The 21,148-nt window shown below is 31.5% G+C and overlaps 1 protein-coding gene across 1 annotated transcript in view; it reads left to right on the top strand.

The window, feature by feature from the left end:
• The window catches only part of LOC126808461 (potassium channel subfamily T member 2), a 59,800-nt gene that overhangs the window by 4,053 nt on the left and 34,599 nt on the right, over nucleotides 1-21,148 (top strand). Inside the window, exon 2 of the mRNA XM_050533177.2 lies at nucleotides 19,574-21,059. Within this exon, the coding sequence (XP_050389134.2) occupies nucleotides 20,959-21,059 (101 nt within the window). The 5' untranslated portion in view covers nucleotides 19,574-20,958. The remainder of the gene's footprint in view (nucleotides 1-19,573; nucleotides 21,060-21,148) is intronic.

The raw sequence follows: 21,148 nt of genomic DNA, 5'->3' as shown, positions 1-21,148 counted from the left end.
ACCAGCCAGATCGTTCATTTTTGGAATGAAATTTCTTTTAAAGCTTTAACTTTGTAGTTTGCGAGGAATTGTATTTGATAGGTTGGATAATGCCACTGAATGGTGGTGACAGTGTGTTGCCCAAATACAACCAATGTATCAGTCACTTTTTGTCCTCCGCCTTTCGAAGAAAGCAGGGGATTATTAAAATGGGTTCGTCCGTCCGTCTGTCTGTCCGCCTGTCTGTCTGTCTGTCCGTCACACTTTTTGGGACACAATAACTCTCTTTCTAATTGAGCTAGAATGTTCAAACTTTGTGTAGGTGTTTATTAGGTCAGTGCCTTGATGGAGTTCGAAGATGAGCATTTTATGCTTAGGGTAAGCTGAGCGATAAGCAATTTGATTGGCCAAGACTTTGGAACACAATAACTCTCCTTCTAATTAAGCTAGAATGTTCAAACTTGATGTAGGTGTTTATTAGGTCAATACCTTGATGGAGTTCAAAGATGAGCATTTTCTGCTTAGGGTAAGCAGAGAAACGCAATTTGATTGGTTGATGCTTTGGGACATGATAACTTTATTTCTAATTAAGTGAGCGTGATGAAACTTAGTGTATAGTTTCATTACATCAATACCTTGACTAAGTTCGATAATCAACATTTTCTGCTCAGGGTAATCAGAGTGATAAGCATTTTGATTGGTCGAGACTTTGGAACACAATAATTTTAACTCTCATTCTAATTGAGTCAGAATGTTCACACTTGGCGTAGGTGTCTATTATGTGAATGCCTTGATGGAGTTCGAAAATGAGAATTTTCTGCTTAGGATAAACAGAGATAAGCAATTTGATTGGTTGATGCTTTGGGACACGATAACTTTAGTTCTAATTAAGTGAGAGTGTGGACACTTGGTGTATAGTTTTATTACATCAATACCTTGACTTAGTTCGATAATGAACATTTCTGCTGAGGGTAAGCAGAGCGAAGAGCAATTTGATTGGTCGAGACTTTGGAACACAATAACTCTCCTTCTAATTGAGGTAGAATGTTCAAACTTGCATGGTGTTGGCGTTCATTAGGTGAATGCCTTGATGGAGTTCGATGATCATCATTGTCTGCTTACGGTAAGCAGAGATAAGCAATCTGATTGGTTGATGCTTTGGGGCACGATAACATTGGTTATAATGAAACTCCGAATATAGATTCATTATATCATTACCTTGATTAAGTTTGATGGTGAGAATTTTCTGCTTAGGCTAATGAGCAATAAGCAATTTGATTAGTCAAGACTTTGGAACATAACAACTCTGCTTTTAATAGAGGTAGAATGATTAAACTTGATGTTCATTAGGTGAATGTTTTGACTGATTTCAATGATTAACATTAAGAGCAGAAGCTAAGCAGAGATAATCAATTTCATTGGTCGATGCTTTCGGAAAAGATAATCTTGATTCTATCTGATAGAGAGTGATGAAACTTAGTGTAAAGTTTGATTGCTTGATAGTTTTGAAAAAAAATAAATGTGCGATTAATTGTGTCATCTATTTATTTTGGGATTTCGGCGGGGGACATCAACCTCACTGTTGGCTTGTTTAATTTCCCTATCTTTTCAACATTGAACATCTTTTATTCAAGTCTCTCCAAATCCTGGTATTATATATAGTTCTTTCTTTTTGGATGTCAATTTATATATGGAGTCTATGTTTTAATGGAGGGCCTATACAAGTTTGAATTTAGAACATTCTTTCGATCTCTTCTGAGAGATGTTCATGAGTCTTAACCCCTTATCACCAGATATTGTCTAAAACTCCTCTTCCCTGAAGCGCATAAAACCACCAGTGTTTTGTGAATGGCAGTGACCTGATAAAGGGCTGTATATATACTAGTTCTGTTATTCCAGTAGTCTGAGAGATGTTCATGAGTCTTAACCCCTTAGCACCAGATAGTGTCCAAAACTCCTCTTCCCTGAAGCGCATAAAACCACCAGTGTTTTGTGAATGGCAGTGACCTGATAAAGGGCTGTACATGTATATATACTAGTTCTGTTATTCCAGTAGTTTCAGGGGGTTTTGAGGCAGGTGATTTCAAAAATGGGCTGTAGAACTTGTAAAATGATCACCATTCTCAAATTTTTTAGGGAACTCAATCTGGTTAAAACACAGATCCTATTTCGTTTCGTTTTTATAGTTCAAAATTTCGTTTTACTTGTCTGGTGTCAAGGATAAGCCAATGAAATGGTCTGTTACGGCGAGCTTTAGGCATGTTTTGCACGGAACTGTGGGTAATCCACTAGTAACATCAATGCTGATTGGTTAATCAAATGTCTGACGTCATAGGGTCATAAGTCGGTCTTTTGACCCCTGACGTGACCTATGGCTTTAACTTGTCAGATCTTCATGTAGTGTAGGCTATCGAAAGTATAAAAAAACGAAACAAAATATAGATATGTATTTTAATCAGATTGTATGGAACTGGGATAGTCAATATTTACATATACCAGGTACTAAAGGGTTAAAAGGAAAGTAAAAAGTTTATATTAACTGAGAAAACATACCCCGAGCAGGGAGCTAACTTCAAGAACATTCTTATAGGAAGTTTATAGAAAGTGAGATGCTTAATTTTATTTTTACTCTACTTGTTTAAAGTCCTTGTATGCTAGTAAGTTATACAGTATTTGAAACATTGCCAACTTTTTAATTGACGTGACCTTATTCAGTGTGTGATATAAATAATTTCTGGTCATTGACAATGACCATTTTAACATAGTATATTATGGTTACATGTTATTAGATGACAAGGAAACACACATGGCAGTTGACAGATAAGTATGTTGTTATAAGCAATAAAACTAATCATAATTTACAGGAATAAGAAATAAATAATACATATAGGGATTGGTGACAGTTGCATTGTTGATGAGAATATTTAAAGCTTTTTAGATTTTAATATAAAGTTATTGTTTGAAAGATTACATTTGCATACAGCTGTGCATGAAATGCAACTTAAGATTTTATATAATTATAAAAACAAACAACATTTAAGTTGATGAGGGATTTATGTACTTTTATTATTTATCAGATTCTGCAATAGTTTTATTTAATGGGCAATTAATTTCATCTTTCATCCCCTTTAATTTAGAAAGAAAAAATTGAACTTGTAAAACAAATATCTGTTTAAAGAGATAAGACAAATAAAAATATAATGAGATATATTAAACATGGTATCTTATTAATGATTTAAAATAAATCTTGTTCAAACAATGTTCAAACAAAAATCTTTATGAAAAGTTTTGTTTCCTCAAGAATATTCGACCCTCTAAACTTATTTTTATGTGAAAGTTTGACATTTGTAATGACCAGGAAAATTCAATTTATAGACTTAAAATTGCCTTATAAACCCACAATAAATTTTTACAGACTGTCAACCACTGAGTCTGACGTTATCATAGTGAATGCATTACTCACACTTTACAAGGTAATGCGCTATATCATTCATTTTTTGATATTCTTTCAAATGCAATGATGTGAAAACTTATAAATTATTTCTTGATAATTTATTTAGGATCACAACTGTCAAGGGAACATATCTTTTTGGATAATTTTGCATAAAAAAACCTGGTAAACTTGAAAACTTCATTCTAAGTCATATTGCCTCAATCAAAAATAAATCCACTTTTTAAAAAAAGTTATTTGATGTTATATATATAATATAACATCAAAAGATTTTTTTACTTGCTATATATGATATTGGAATAGAAAAATATTTTGTGACCATAATTTAAACAATAAATAATTTTATAACATTTGTCTTGAGGGGAGGGTTTAAAATATCGAGACAAAGGTTTTGAAAATATCAGAGTTGAAATTAAGATTTATATTTTGATTGTCTTGCTGTGAAAAAATCATTTTCCTTTGATATTGAGCAAATATGCTGAAAACAAACAGGAGAGGTTATCTTTCTGATTGATAGATACAATACAATTGTTTAACTTAAAGGCATGCTTACACATCAAGTTCAATTGTTCAAAATGTTAAATGCAGTTCAGATTTGTAGCTTTTTATTAATATGATATAAAAACGTAAATAAGAAGACATGGAAGAGCATGATTAATGACTTTTTTGTAGATTTACATACATGGGTAATAATTCTTTTTCTGAACTTGTTACAAGGTAATGGCTAAAATATTAGCTTTAACTGGAAACATTTTTTGACTAGTGTGATTTCTGTTAAGAGCAATTTTTGCAGTAAAAGTAATATCTTCAGTCACGAATCTCAGTAAACATGGATTTAACATATCTCTATAATACTAGGGTGTGTCAGTGTCACTATATCTTTTATTACAAGTTTTAACGAACCAGAAAATGACAATTTTAAGTGCTACAAAAAGAAATATTCTAATTGTAGGTTTATAATCCACATTTTATAGACTGTTGCAAAAATGACAATACCCTACAACATGACTTGACATTATTCCACAACATAACTAAAAGTACAGTCTACAACATAACTGAAATTATTTTCTACAACATAACTGATAATTCTCTAGAAGATAACTTTACAATACTTTACAACATAACTTACAATACTATATCCAAAATAAACTGATAATACTCTGCAATAACTGACGAGAATCTGCAACTTGAACTTCACAATATTCTACAACATAACTGACAGTACTCTACAACATAACTGACAATACTCTACAACATAACTGACAATACTCTGCAACATAAATGACAATAGAATATTTTGTCTTCCATCACTATACTCTTCTGTATTTGATTTGTAAGGGGAGGCTGAAATCAAGAGATTATCTGACATAAATTTAAAAAAAAAAAAAATATTATGGTGGGTTTTTTTTTTAAAAACATGTTTTAAATATTTTTTTTTTAGAAGGATGAATGATATATTGTTTTAAACTGATTTTTCAAATTTTCAAAACTGACTATGTTTATCTATTAAATAACACTTTTTGGCACTCATTTGTCTAATTTAGATAATACAAATTTTCATAAACCTTCTGTCATTATCATTATGTCCTTTCATGATTTTTATTTGACTTTCTGATTTGCACACCTGGAATTCTTTTCATACTTTTTTTTAACAACAAATAATTATATTCTAATTGTTATATAATCCTAATACAATATTGATCAAAGTTTTTTTTTAACAGAATTTCTCTTTAAATTTTATTTAAAATTCATGGTACATGATAAAAGATGATTATAGACAATGGTTGTGAAAACATCCATGGTTTTAAGTGTTTTTGTCCAGCTAGCAATGAATTGATAAAGGCTTTTATTTAATCTCGGATGGGGGTTAAAATACATCTGTAACATGTGGATTATAAAACTGTTATTTCATTTGAAAGACAATGATATTAATGAATAAATGCAGTGGTACTACCAGCCTCTTTTTTCTAAGCCATTAAAATTTCTTTAATTCAAATAACTTTTTTTTCATATCTTATTTTTTATTGGATTAATGAAAGTTATATTTCCTTGACACACAAAAAAGGTTTGTTTTCTACCACTGGTAAAGAGCCCTGAAATAAAGATTAACTTCTGGCCACCCTTATTTCAGCAGATCCAACATGAAATATATGCTACAAGGTTCACACACTCCTTGAAGATTCTGGAGAAATGTGATTTCCAGTATTGGAAACTCCTGGAAAAACAAGATAACTCCTTGAAACTCATGGAAAATGAACATTATTAGTGAGCAGAAATTCGCCTGTATATCCGTTATCACTCGTCACATCAGTCAGTTATATAGAGAGATGACTCATGTTTTCCTTTGGCGTTCGTCACTTCCGATCAGGAAACCTGTATTACTCAGCTATCGTAGCAATGATCTCTGTGTTAAAATTATATTTGGAATGTGTTTAACCAGCTCTATCACATATGTGATAATGACTGGCACCAATATATATATTGTCCTTTAAGATATAAACTGAACGTAGTCATCAAATGTTTCTTCAAAAGTTCACGAGTTCGTCGCCGTAGTAAAAGTTCTTCAAGCGTAACAAAAATACTTTATGATGCAGAATTCTATACAGGGACTCCTGGAATCTGGTAAATAACTCCCGGAAAACTCCTGTAAAACTCATGGAATTTTAAGTGTACTGAGTTGTGCACACCCTATGACTATCTTTTACAATTTTGATTTTCCATTATGTTAATCTGATTAAAATGTTTTTATTTATTTTGCTTTTTCTTTCTTTATATCTTTCATATTTTACCAGACTCAGTTTTACTTAACATCTGACAAGTTTGATCATTGTGTCTTGGTCGTATTTGGACGGAGGGCCTGACAAGGACAGCTGTCTAGTCCTTCGGATGAGACGAAAACCGAGGTCCCATGTATACATTAGAATGCACGTATAAGATCCCTTGGCAGTTGAAATTCAATATAAGAGTAGGCGCTAGTGCCGCTGCCCAGGCAAAATTTCCCTCATAGCACACTGTATGGCGTATGCCCGTCTTCATTAGCCCAGCATAGGAGCAGAACAGTAGGACGTTAAACCCCATTTCATTTCATTTCATTTCATTTATTCCTACTTGTGTACGGTAAAAAAAAACAATTAAAATCCAATCATGCAAAACAGCAATGATCCTTCTATAAAATCACAAAAGTCACATGCATAAGGTAGATGATGTTTGCCATCTGTACAGCAGCCATTGTGAATTAGATCTTATGTAGTGTTGAAAAAATCAGTACCACAAAACCAAAACTATATAAAGATATCTTGATAACTTTCCACAATACTTAAAAAGTTAACAAAAATTGCTATGGAGTTGGCTTCAGTTGATTCTTTCTGTATTTTCATTTATGTATACCAATTTCACAACCATTGTGTGGATGTTATAACCACATTTCTTCCTATGAGGTATTCCTTGAAAAAATGTCTTTTTGTAATATGCGTATCTGAAAACATTTCCTTTAATGCCTTTGTGGTTAGTAGCACAATTATAATAAAAAATGCTGTATAAGCAGAAGGCGATTACAATAGGATACGGTACTATAGGTAACAGTCACCTCAAGTATACATAATACAATAATTAAGCTCATTTAATTAAAAAAAAATGTGATGGAAGTAAAATTACTGTATTTAACATAATAAAAGACTCTTTTCTTTTATTGACTAAAATATTGTTTTAAAAAATGAATGACAGTTACTCTGCTTAGGGTGGGGTGGGGGGCACAAAAGGTCTAACATGTGCTTTAAATCATAACATCTGTCATAGAGTCCAGTGGTTGGTCTCAATTCAGTGTCAAGGAATGGGGTCGCTTGTGCAGCTGTGTGGGTTTTCTCTGGATCCTCTAGTTTCTTACCACTGCTAAAGATCCGTACATACCAGCTTATTTTTTAAATAAGATTGAACATTGTGTTAGTTCTGAAATGACCTTGTTTGTGTTAAGTGGATGTTAAACTCCATTTCTCACTCTATCTTCCTCTCTCTCTCTTTCTAGCTTGATGCTGGACCTATAGGATATTCAAGTTTACTCTGTTGGGTAATTCGCATGTTAGTGCTAAGCAAACATAATGTAGCATGAAAAAAAAATCAGTACTTAGCCAAGATATGTCTGGAAGTGTGCTGTATAGACATAGATCCATTTTTACAAGAATCAAAAATAAGGTTGAGTCACAGCACAGCCAGGACAAATAAGAATCTTTTCCAGTTTTTATAAAGTATAGAGTGAATTTACTCAGGTAATTATGGTAAAATTAGAAAACACTCTCTCTTGATAGGAGAATAAATAAACAAACTTTCAATAAAGAAACGCTTAAGATAAAGAAGGATTTATGGATATAGACAAGACAATTACTGTATTACTGTGTACAGAGATTTATGGAGTGACTATTGACATGGCTACATCATCATTCTGTGACTATGTATTTAAACTAGTGTACATTTGAACTGTAGAATAAAAGGACTGAGAAAGTCAATAAGGTAGGATGTTGATGATTTCCAGTGGTAACAATGCTCTTTGCTTTTATCACAAATTTCAAAAATCTAAAACTTTACCACATATCTTGCTAATAGTTTTTTCAAGATTTTCACACTTTTTTCCTTAATGATCATGAATTTTATTTCATTTTGGAAATATTTAATTATTCAGATTTCATAAAATGGCTGATATATTGAATTTTGTATGACATATTGTTTTATTATTGAATTTGTATCAATGTTAATTTTAGTGTCTATATTGTGCTTTTTCCAAAATTAAGAAGTAAATAAGTTATACTTTTATGTCCCTGTCAAATTCTTGAATTGCACAAGTAACTTTCAAAGTAACAAGTGACAGTAAACACATTTTAGGAGTGGCTGTGTTGGTTAAGTGGTAGGGCACTGGAACATCAGGTTAAGATCTGAAATGGGCTAAGAAAATCAGAATTTTGCACAGTTGCATGTAAAAGAATCATTGACCATTGGAATTAGATGAAGAATTGGCATGAAGGCTGATGTCCGAACAATTTTTTCCTGATTATCATTGCACGTCTGACCATAGAACAAAAATATATGTTAGTTTTAAAATGAACAAAATGAGGAAAAAATAAGTTTATGCCCCCCAACTCAGTATTGCTAAACTAGTAAGCTTACTGTGATTGTGGTAGTCTAGTGGTAAAGGCAATGGCTCTTTAGATTAAAATGTAACCGGTTTGAATTATGCCGTGGATAAAAGAAGAACCAGGATTTTTTCAGAATTTTCTAGCCAGGTTTTCCCTTGACAATTGGAATTCAATGAGGAGTTCCCCGAGTAATTTTGAGGAAAAAAGAAGTTTATGGCCCCCAACTCAGTATTAATAAACTAGTAAGTTTACTGTGATTGTGGTAGTCAAGTGGTAAAGGCAGTGGCACTTTAGACTAAAATGTCTCTGGTTAGAATTATGCCATGGATAAAAGAAGAACCAGGATTTTCAGGGTTTTTTTAGCCAGGTTCTCCCTTTACAATTGGAATTCAACGAGGAATTGACTGGAAATGCTACTGTCTAGGCAAAGTTATCTTCCGGAGCATTGCACTGAACTATATGTTAGTCTCAAGATGACCAAAATATAGTGTAGTGTTGACAAGACATTGCCGGAAATTTAAAACTCAATTCCTTTCTATTTTTATCCTTAATTATTGTTTCTCTGTTTATCACTCTGGAAATACTGAATACCTCTTTAACTGTTTTGTGTTTCTGGTTTTGTTTATTTAATTTGTTAAGAGCATGGTTTGTTTACAACATGTTAAATATCTTTGTATTTATTTATTTACACCTGTTTTGTGGTTTCTTTTTTTTACATTGTTCATGACTTGGCTTTATCTTGAGTTTTGTATCTTATCTGTGGTGTTTTACGTGTAGAAGCATAATAACTTGGGTATAACAACTGTTTTTATACTGGCTTGTTTTTATAACAAATCTCTTCAGGATCGTTTTTTATGTTACAAATCAGATGACTGTACTTGGAATATAGATTACAAATCAGATGGCTTCATTGATATATACCGGTACTTAGATTAGCAGGTTTACCTCCAGGAAGTTCATTGACCATGACCTAAACTGTTAGTTGTACTAAGCTGTGAATCTGACGAAACAAATGCAAAGTGGTGAAATATGTTTGAGATAGCATTAGTCTTTTCATACTTATGCATAGGCGTACGAGCCAGGGGAAGGGTGGTTAAAGTCAAAACAAAAGTTATTGTTTTATTTAGTTGGCAAAATAAAGCACCCGAAATCTAATAAAACACTAATTTTGCTTTTCTTTTAATTGAATACCATATGAATTTGTACTGAATTGACTATGGATTAAAACATTTTGTCTGGAGTCACTCTGTATGACATTTTTCGGGCATCAATTATTATTTGTGAATGCAGCTGCAACTGTCTAATTGGATGGTTGGGATTCACCCTCAGGTTGGCATAGAGTTGGATTTCGGTTACAAAACCACTGGACAACTTTGAAGTTGCTTAACTCAAAGGCTAGAATATCCCGTGAAGATTGATTGGTTGTTTGGGATTCAGGTCTGCCACCTAGGATAGGCTATATTGGGCCACATTGAAGTTGCTGTATTCAGGGGCTGGAATAGCAGGTTGTTTGGGATTCAGGTCAGCCACCTAAGGTAGGCTTTATTGGACCACATTGAAGTTGCTGTATTCACGGGCTGGAATAGCAGGAAAACACGTGTGCGGCAGTTAAATTTTGAAAATTTTCCCCCAACGGTCCCATCTCCATGGACTGTAAACGATTGATTGGTTGATTGGAATTCAAGTCAGCCACCTAAATTAGGCTGTATTAGACCCCTTTGAATTTGCTTTATTCACAGGCTGGAATATCAGGAAAATGCGCTTGCAGCTGTCAAATTTTCCAAGCCCATACATACAACCACACAGAGCAATTGTTTTCGACTTTTATTTCAGAAGTCAGTATTGATACAAAAAGTAGGTAAAATTTTCCCCCAGCATTTAATGTGAAATAGAAAATCCCCCAACGTTTAATGTCAAATAGAAGATATGTAAAGGAAGCATTATAATCATTTGTTAATTTGTTCATTGATTTTATTTTTTATTTTTCTGAATTTTTACTAATTAATTTAAAATTTTTTAAAAGTTTGATCTGTTTAATAATTTTTTTTTACATATTTTAAAATATAAGAATTTTTATTAAATTATGGAATAATATTCATATTAAACAGTATTATCACTTATAGTAATGGTGGTTTCAAGTTTGATTACGTATGTTCCAAAGTACGTGATCTACGTAACATTTACATGTGTATGCTAACTGTTTATTATAAACAATATTTCTTTTACCTTTATTGAGTGGTACGATAGTGATACATCCTTGAAATGAGAATTAAAGTATTATTAATTTATTAATCTCCTCATGTTGAAAAGAACACTATATAATAAAACAGGTGAATTGTTTGACAACAATAATTAGAGATACATTTTAAACATAATGTAATATATTATGTGACAATATCATGTTGTAAACATAACCTCAACTAATTATAGAAAATTCAAACTCTGACTTACTTAGATTACCCTTTTTGCGTGACTTATCATTAAACTCCTTTTAAACCAGGTAAGAGCTAATAAATTACATTGATTCACTTAAAATGAATGCACATGAGCACACCGGGCAAACTTCAATCAAAACTCTGTATCTAACATGCATTACGTAACCTTGCATGACAAGTAATATATAACAAAATACCTCCTTGTAAAAATGGCTTACCCATTCCATCATTAGTACAAATAAGCTGATAATTACAATGTAAAAAAGATCATTGTTTTTATCTCTAAAATTTATTTAGAGTTGATCTATTTGTATAATTTGACTATTCTATAAACAGAACTATTTTGAAGATTATTAATGAGTTCAGTGGCGTGTAGTATTTATTGTGAGGATTTGTATTTCTGGAGGTATGTTTTTTTAACTAGTAGATAATTACTACCTTATATTGAATGGCGTGTACATGCCGTGTAGTATGTATTGGATGGATATATATTTGGAGGTGTGGTTTATTAAAGATACATTATGGGAGATTAGATAAAGAACTGGTAGTTCTCACTATAATAGTTAAAAACGAGATAATGTAAAGGGGATTTGATCCACTCTGAACCAAGATTTTAGCGATTGAATTTTCGGCCTAGCCTCGATCGTCATTACTAAAGTCAGTACGATAAAAAAACATAGTTTTGATTATCCATTTCGTGATTAAATCATGAATGAAAGTTGAGCAACAAATCTGATCGTAATCCAATAAAAATTGCAGGCAAGCGATGCCATCTAGAGTTGATTATGGTCTGGATAAGTTAATTAATGTCTAATTCTAATTAATGATTAAGATAACATTTAAGACCTAAAGAAAGACCTGCAATAGGCAGATTTAGCTCTTGCATAATGTATGTTTAACTAGTAGATAATTACTACATGTATTGCCTAAATTATGTTTTACACCAATTCTCAATTTCATCATAGACCACCCTTCTATACATAAGGATGTACCTGTCAAAAACCAGAGTTTTTGTCCAGATACAGACCTTTTTTAAGACTTCTTTTCAAACTGTTCCAATTAATCTTGTTTGTTATTAATTCATTTCTTTCCTAATGTTGTCATAGTAAGATATTAGATTATAAAAAAATAATTACACAAGTAATTTATTACATTCCAAGAGTAAGAGTACCGGTGTCAGGGTTTAAATTGGAATCCATGGGACTCAAGTGGTTAAGTTCCATGTTTTCATATGGTACGTGTTCTCTTACTGCTTACAATTGAGAATTGATTTATCATGTTACTTCATTTTTGTTTCATCATTAAGTAACGCTTGGCTTTTCAACAAGATAGTTGTTTATTATTATTGTAATACTTTGATTTAGCAGTATATTTGTTATTATTAGTACAAAAATAATGCCATTTGGGCTACAAACATCTGTAATAGTGCCCTCTCTCCTTTTTGTGTAAGATCTACCTAAATTAAATTGTAAATTTGCCATACAACAGCTAGATACTTCCAGAATTCACTGTTTGAATACCTTGTCAAAAAAAACCCTCGCTTTTATTTAAATGTCTTTAAGGCCTGTGCGGATGTGATGTTAAATATGGTAGCTACTGAAATAATTTCTTTGATAAATAAATTAAATCAGTTTCTTACATCTTGGCTATAACAAGTGATAGGTTTCATGCAAAAGGCAAAGCATGCTTAAATTTATAAGAATGCCTGATGATCATTTCTCATCTATGTGTATGTTAGAATTCCAGTTCTACATGGGGTCTCTTCAAATAATGATTGACAAGTGTTTGTAATATGCACATGTACTTGTACATGTCTGTGATGGACAGCATTCAACTTACATAGTACTTATATAATATAACACCTGTCTATTATAATACCTATATCTCTGATCTTCATTGTCTTTGATCTTTATGATATATCAATCAAAACTAAACTTCAAAATCTCAAATACCTTTGTAGCTTTATCTTATTTACTGATTGTACAGAACACAAGTTGCACTGCTTTTTAGGGAGAATGTTTATTAAACAGGGAAAATTAGAGGTCAGATTGATAAAGATTATTATTTATTGTGCTGCATATCTTTGAATTTTTTAATCTGCAAATATTAGAGGTCCGATTAAAAAGACTAGGCTGTATTTAAGAAGTAATGTTGAATTTTCCTGATTAGATCCGCTTCATGTAAATCTGTCAGTACTTCACTTTCCGCAAAGGAAAACTTTTAAGTTGCTTCTTATTTTCTCCTGTATGACATGCTTGAAGCCGTATCTGTTTGAATTAATATTTTACATCTGTTATAAGTATGTCAGTTTATGTCATAAATGTTTTTGATTGGGTTTGGAAAGTATTAGATGTCATCAGCACTATAGCCATACAGATGACATCAAAATGTCTTGGATGTCCCACTTGTAATCACTTCAATTTTTATGTCATTGAGTTTTGAAAAGAAATACCAAACGATCTTTAAATATAGATATGTACCTTCCTTATTCCCCCCCCCCACCCTCTGTCGTTTCAGGTGTGTACACCACAGGATATACAACTAGGTGTATATAAGATATATTTATTATTCATATCTGTTATCTGACGCGACCATCGTGTCCTGTACGCCTGTAAGGTAGGGCTGATTTACAGACGGATGTATGACAAATATTTAACAGTTTCCAAATATATCTTTCCACATGAGTTGTCTGTCTTTAATTGAAGTTATTGTCCCCCTAAATTGTAGGATTCAATGAAAAGTCACAATATTATATTAGATTAACGGGGCATTATGTAAGATTAGATAAAGAGATGACAATTCTCGCTATAATTGTTAAAAAATAGATGATGTCAATGCTACCGTTGTTAAGATACTAAACAAAGTCTTGATTATCCATGTTCAGATTAAAACATTAAATGACCATCCGATGGCATCAAGAGCTGATTATGGTCTTGTCAAGTTAATTATTGTCTAATTGATAATTTATATAACATTTAAAGCCAAAAGAAAGACCAGAATAGACAGATTTAGCTCTTGAATAATGCCTGTTTAAAATAAATATTTCTATATCGATTACTGTAAAAAAACAAAACTATTGTCCCATGAAATTATTGCTTTAGGGTAGACTATAATGTTATTGTTACATAAAATTTATGTGAGTTGGAGTATATAGCTAGGTAACAAAAGAATCCTTGGTGACTATTCCCCTGTCTCGTTATTAATTAGTTTAAGTGTGAAACAAAATTATTGTCCCATGAAATAATTGGGTAGACTAAAATTTTATATAAAATTAATGTGAATATATATGGCAATGTAAAATAAAATCCTTGGTGACTATTCCCCTGTCTCGTTATTAATTAGTTTTAGTTTAAAACTTCTTTAGGTGTACACTTATTATCTCATCTTCATTATGTCCAGTGTACTTTGTTCGATATCATTAAACAATAATACACGGCAGCCATTTTGAAGCAATAGTGATTATTGTTCATCAAATTGTTCATCAAAAAGTCAAAAATAATCATTGTCATTAACGGGTAGTCATATAATATATGGGTGGGTACATCTCTTGGAAAAAGAGTATAACAAGGAGATATAATTCATATCTAAATGGTCTCGATCATTCTTGATTTAGGCATTGATTTCCTGACAAAATTTTGTTTCGGTATGGATGTAATTTGTCTTTAATTTCATGTATGCAATAACTTTAGTAGTTTATTTTGTCATCCATTCAGCACTTTCATTTCCAAAGCTGACTTTGATCGTTCTGCCATTTAAAGGAAATTTAATGATTGTTGGAATGAAAATGTTCAAATTTCAATAATAATGATAACATATCTACCACGATAGCTCAGTGAATTGACATTGGCTTGTTACATGGAGATCCCAGTGTTTGCCGAGGAAGTTCATCTGGATTTTATGGCATGATTCCCACATATCCTTAACAGTGTGGAGCATAACAGAGTGACTGGCATGGAATGAAAAACCAAGGTCCTGTGTACACATTGGCATGCACATTAAAGAATCCTTGACACTTGGAATCGGTAGATTATGTCGTAGCATTGCTGTCTGGGCAAAATTTCTCTCATGGCACAATGTATGATGTACGCCTGTCTTTAATAGCCCAGTTGGGGCAGAAAAGTAGGCCGTTAAACCCTATTTCATTTTATTTTGTAGAGCATCTGAATACAACACAATGTGGTGCCAATCGGTGCTCTTACATTTTGTATAAGTCAAACTATCTGGTGGAACTTGGTTATCTGTTTTTTAACTGAAAATATGGTATTACTATAACTTAAGATCTGGAAAAATAAATTTATAGACTACATTAAGCTCATGGTAATTAAAATAAGGAATTCTACCCTGTTAGCTGCAAATTTAGCAGATGACTGTTCATACCGGCTCGTGAAAACATAGGTTATTAGTAGGCCCATACGCTATAATATAGTATTCTTATCCCCTTCAGCTGTATGAAAGGAATTTAATTTGGATATAGTCTTAAATCAGTGGCTATGTAAGTAGGACGTTGAAAGTCAAACGGGTAGGGGGGGGGGGGAGGTTAATGCGTGGGCATAAGATCATATGAGTAAATATTTAGAATTTTTACGAATTTTATATCATAGATTTTGAAGAGAATTAGTTCATTTGTTTGTTAATGATCATTGATTAGAAATGAAAATCTGATATAAATTAAAGGTTTAGAGTATTTTAAATTTCTAGTATTAATGGGTACTTACCATGATTAATTCATTTTTTAAATCTATGTGAGTTTCTTTTTATAAGGAATACTGCTTTATGTTGGCCATTACGAAGTCTGGTGAAGAATGATGTGTGTACAAACGTCAAATTTTTAACCAGTTGATGATTAATTTCTGGACATTTTATGAGAACGTGCAATTTGTACAGTTGAATTATAATTACAGTATGCAAAAAAGCAATTTATGTTTTATATTTTGAGTGCCAATCGTAAAAATGTCATTAAAGTACGTAGATAAACTTGATCTTATTTAATCTTGAAAAGGTGTGTCATGATGTTTATCAGATTCAGAAATCTTGAAAAAATTGTAACACTTACTTTAAGCCTTAAAGTGTGATTTACCCATGAAAACAAATATAGTTTTGTACTAGATACTTGCTTAACAAACGTAATTATGTCTGGTCTGTAATTAATGAAAACATAAATATTACAAGGTCATGGTTTAGAGATTTCTGTAAATCAACCATTCCATCGATTTATTACATCAACCATGTCCATTGATTTATGTCAACCATGTCCATTGATTTATTATGTCAACCATGTCCATTGAATTATTATGACAACCTTGTTCAAAGATTATGTCAAATCTAGTATATTTTTGACACTGGATTAGTTTCAAGAAGAGGTTTCTCCAGAGCAGATAACTATGATTCAAGTTTGATAAATCATTTATATATCTCTGGCTTAATACAGGGTACAATTTTATGGATACACAATTACTGAGTTTAATACTAAGCGACGTTTCAACGAGGATACATACGTCTTTATCAAGCAAATGATACAGGTATGTGAAAAGTAGGCAACTACATACAGAATATTCAACAAAAATAACAATCAAATACAATTAAAACTTAACACCTTTGATTTGGGAATAATGGCACTATCTCGACATTCCATTAAAATGCCAAATTGTTGCAAAATCTAATATACTTGCCCAGTAATTGTGTATCCATAAAATTGTACCCTGTGTTAGTATGTTCAATTATAAGGTATATTTACTTGATGGCAATTAAACAAATGTAAACATTATCTGGGACTACTGCTACTTTAAGATTTATATGACTATACCATCTTGTGTAAAGTTTAGTACCCAAATGTTAAACTATTACCGGTGTTTGTTTTCTTTGATCCGGTTGGGTGTTCCTTTATAAGGTTTTATTTCTTTTAGTCTACACATTAATCAGTTGACAAATTGAGTAAATACACTTAAGATTAAAATTAAAGTTTATCAATCTTACATGGAAAGTAACTGATAGGATTTTGATTTTGGATTGTACCTGGTAATTTGTAATTAATTTGGCCCTTTTGGAGGTAAATTAATTATTGATATCAACATATTTTATTTATCACAAACAAACTTAATTTCTAGTATAGTAAATCAAATTCTTACTTTCTTTTGTGGTCAGATTAAAACTTATGTATATTAAAGAAGCTGATCTGATTTTGGGTTGTAATTTTGATTGGTTTGTTCCTTGTTTTGTTGGTAGATTAGTTATTGATATTAATATATCTTATTTATGATGGTTAAAAGTTAAAATTAATTTCTAGATAGTAAATCAAATCTTAACAAAACTTCCCAGTTTTGTTTTTAGCCTTCAAAATGTAATCAATATGTACGAAAAGAACAAATCATCTTTGACTTGGGGAGAAAATCAAAGTGTTGATTTAACATAGTTAACATTCAATACATCTACTTCAGATTGAGTCCATGATCGAGATAAGCTGCATTTAAGGTAAACAAAAGCAAAAAAATGGAAATTAGTAGACCAAATCATTACCCATTACAATCCTCAATATCTTCCCTGGGGATATGTATCTTATTGTTCTATCATCTCTTTGTTTATGTAGCGTTTATTTGATCTGGGGCAGGTTGTCCTGATTGCCTATCATAGTAAGATTCACCTGTAAGATAAGATTTATTTTGACGTTTCATGTCAGTGATTTTAATGCAAAAAAGTTCATGACGTTCAGATTTTGTTATATGTACGTCACAGTCTAATGCATGTAAATATATATATTGCATTTAGTTTGTAGTCAAGTAAATATTTCATTAGTTTTATTTATGAAAGGTTTTCTAAGGATCCCATTTTTTGCAGGTGAGCTATAGTAATTGCGTTTTAATATATCTATTTGTATTGGTTTGTACATATCTATCTTTTGATGATCACTAAATAAGACTCGGCGAGAGATGGGGTTTAGCAACTATTCAACAAGAACCAAGTAATTTCAGAGCTAATTTCATATTATATATATTCATTTCTTACCTGGAGAAAACACACAAACTTAGGCTGGTGACCTAAGTCCAAGATCAATCCCATGATCTTATGATCAACTCTTCAGCCACCCAACTCCACAAAATTACACTATTATCAATTACTATAATTTTTCATTAAGTCTACATGTAAGTAAATTTTAATAATTTCATCTCATGTGTTGCTTTGTTCCACTTCATGTTTTTAACATTAACAGAATTAAAAATGTACCTGAACTATTACATTGTCTACATTTAGATGAGAGATGAAAATTAATTGCCTACTTAGATTCAGACATTTTTAAGATACGTTAAAATTGGTCGATCTGAATAATTTTTGGACCAAAATGGTGTGCTTTTTTTGTGTGTGTGTGTGGGGGGGGGGGGGGGGAATTTGTGCTCTATATTTTGGTTTATGTCGGGGCTTTGAAGATTGAGATGAAATGATTTTCAATTTTATGTCATTTGACTGTGTACAGTTGTAGAGGGATGTTCAGATTAGATTGTATACAAAATTTTAAACAAATTTGCAAATCTGCAAATCCAGAGCTGAGATACAGATTATTTAAAATTTATTATTGGTTGTATAAATTGTAAAATGTCTTACTGGAAATTTAGATTTTCGATAGATAGGTGAGTCTATTCTTGGGTTATTTCTGAATACATCACATAAAACCTATTCTATTTATTTCTGTATTTCTGTCAGAGTTGTGCACTGTTATTTGTTGAATTTGATAATGTGTCTTTCTTTAACAGATTGTTGTACTTGTCTTACCCCTTGAAACTATTTGGTTGGGTAGATTTTAAATTTACGTGAATGTATATAAGAGGTGATGTGAATGTATATTATGTAAACAAGGGTGTAGGGGTAAAGATGTGTTAATTTGTTATGAAGTTTTCATCTTGAACAGAGGAATGTTGTTCATTTAAAGCTAGTTTATCTATTTGATACATGTTTCACTGTCGATTAACACCGAAATTAGATAGACAGATGGATGATCCAATGAAAGTCATTGATCTGGATTGTGAATTTTTCGAACAATATCACAGCTTTATTTATGCTAAAATGTACTCCTATTGATTATTTGATTAAGAAAACAAACCCTAATGAGTGAATAATCTGCCAGCTTGGATTCAGATTAAAGATTTTACCCACAGCGAATATAAGCAAATCTTTGGACAATGCTTCATATGGTGTGGTTTCCAGTCAAGGTCACATCCATTTTTTCCATCATATTGCTTGCAAAATACCTGAATAAGTATTTCTGGAGTCCTTAGTCCTGAAATAACCTTGTCATGATGCATCCTTATATCTCTCTCATTAATTCAAGGAGTCACTGAATACATCATAGAACTATGTAATAACTGTCTGTTATATATACTACTGTAGTTAACCTGTCAGTAAAGAGAGTTAGTATTTTGGGGGTGGGGGGTAATAATTAGAATTTCTACAAATTTCTTAATTGTTGTTACTCTTAGACCTTTAAAGTCAGAGTAACTGTTTCAGTTTTGTAAATAAATGTATTTTATTACTGTCATAATTTTTCAGTTTTGTAAATAAATGTATGTTATTATTGCTGTCATATTTTTTCTTTTCAGAAGGATGATAAGATAGAATGCTGGTAAAATGAAATAAGCAGACAACAAGAGGCTATAGCAACAGACTTCAGATGTGAAAGACCAAAGTAAACATTGGTAAAGATAGGAATAACAAAATAAAGGATGAAACTCAAAAGAATTTAACAGATTTACCTTAGTAGTAGCATAGTTTTAGTTAAAGATGCATCTGGTTGTTTTATATAATCTTTTAGATTTCAATCTGTACTAAAGACTCCAAGGATTTTACGGGTTTTAGATTAGAAAATAGTTTTTAGTGCTGCAGAACTACTTCATAATGAAGTAAGATTCTTTGATGATCGGAAAAATTAGCGAAAGTACCATGGAAACAGCTGAGTAGAATATTTTAATTAGAAAGTTTAAGCACTTACATCTAAGAGGTGTAAAGAAATTCCCAAAATTAACCTATTACAGGAGTGTATGAAAATAAACCTAAAGCAGAAGTGGAAAATTGATGAAATAACCGTGGCTTCAATTGAAAATTAAATTTTGCAAATGATCTGCTGGTAATCTGGAAAATGCAAATCGTGAAGAGCATAATGAAAGTTTTTAAGGATTAGTAATTACTATGTAATTGTATATATTGCATCTTTCTTTTCTTGGATGAAGAAATCAACAGCGATTTTACATGTTTATCTTAAAGACTAACAAGAAGAATGACAGGAACAAGTTGATGTATAACAGAAATTGTACAAACTTGAAGGAAATGTAATAATACATTAAAAACGGTGATACTAAGAAATACTCAAATAGTTCAAAGTTTTTAACCATTTTGTGTTGTGGTATTGATGTTGAAGAGCAATTGAAATATATTAATAAAAATATGTTTGATTTAAAACTCAACTTAAAAAAGAAAGTTTACATCAACAAATGAGGAAGTACAACAGAAATCAGTATTTTAATGTCAATATTTTAAAATTAGATTTCAAGTATTGAATTTTTAAACCTTTCAAGAAATGTTTTTTATTTAACCAAGATACAAGGAAAGTGCACAAAAACCAAGACTTACAAAATAGATATCGTGATTTTATTCGATTGTAAACTTTTTTGGATTTTATAGTTTTTATTGTAAAAACTGATTAACCATATACATAATATTGAACACCAGGAAGTTAATTTTATTCATCCAAGAAAGATTTTTTTTTAATTTAAAATTTTTAAACCAAAGATCTCAAATTGTGTTTCCAAGAGGCAGAACTGAATTTTTATGTACAATTTTAAAAAGTTTTGTTTTAAATATAACTTAAGGAATTTTACCAACAGCGATCGGTGTTACCAAGAGGAACTCTCATTTTATTCCATTAAAATATCTAAAAATACATTTTATCACACTGAAAACTTGGTGACAATAAAGTTGGAATTCCAAAATGTCTGTTTATCGTCGTTCTATTCCCGTCTGTGCTCAGTTTGATCTGGGAGCATTAGATAACGACTCAGATGATGAACAAGATGATACCAACGATTTAAGGTAAGCTGGGACCCTAATATACATAACTGAAATTCAGCACCATAGTATAGGGTTATTGACCTTTTTACATGCCCCTTTTTGGTATAAGA

The sequence above is a fragment of the Patella vulgata genome, chromosome 1 (genome assembly GCF_932274485.2).
Source record: "Patella vulgata chromosome 1, xgPatVulg1.2, whole genome shotgun sequence".
Classification (NCBI taxonomy): Eukaryota; Metazoa; Mollusca; class Gastropoda; family Patellidae; genus Patella; species Patella vulgata.
This window is presented reverse-complemented; position numbering and strand designations above follow the sequence as displayed.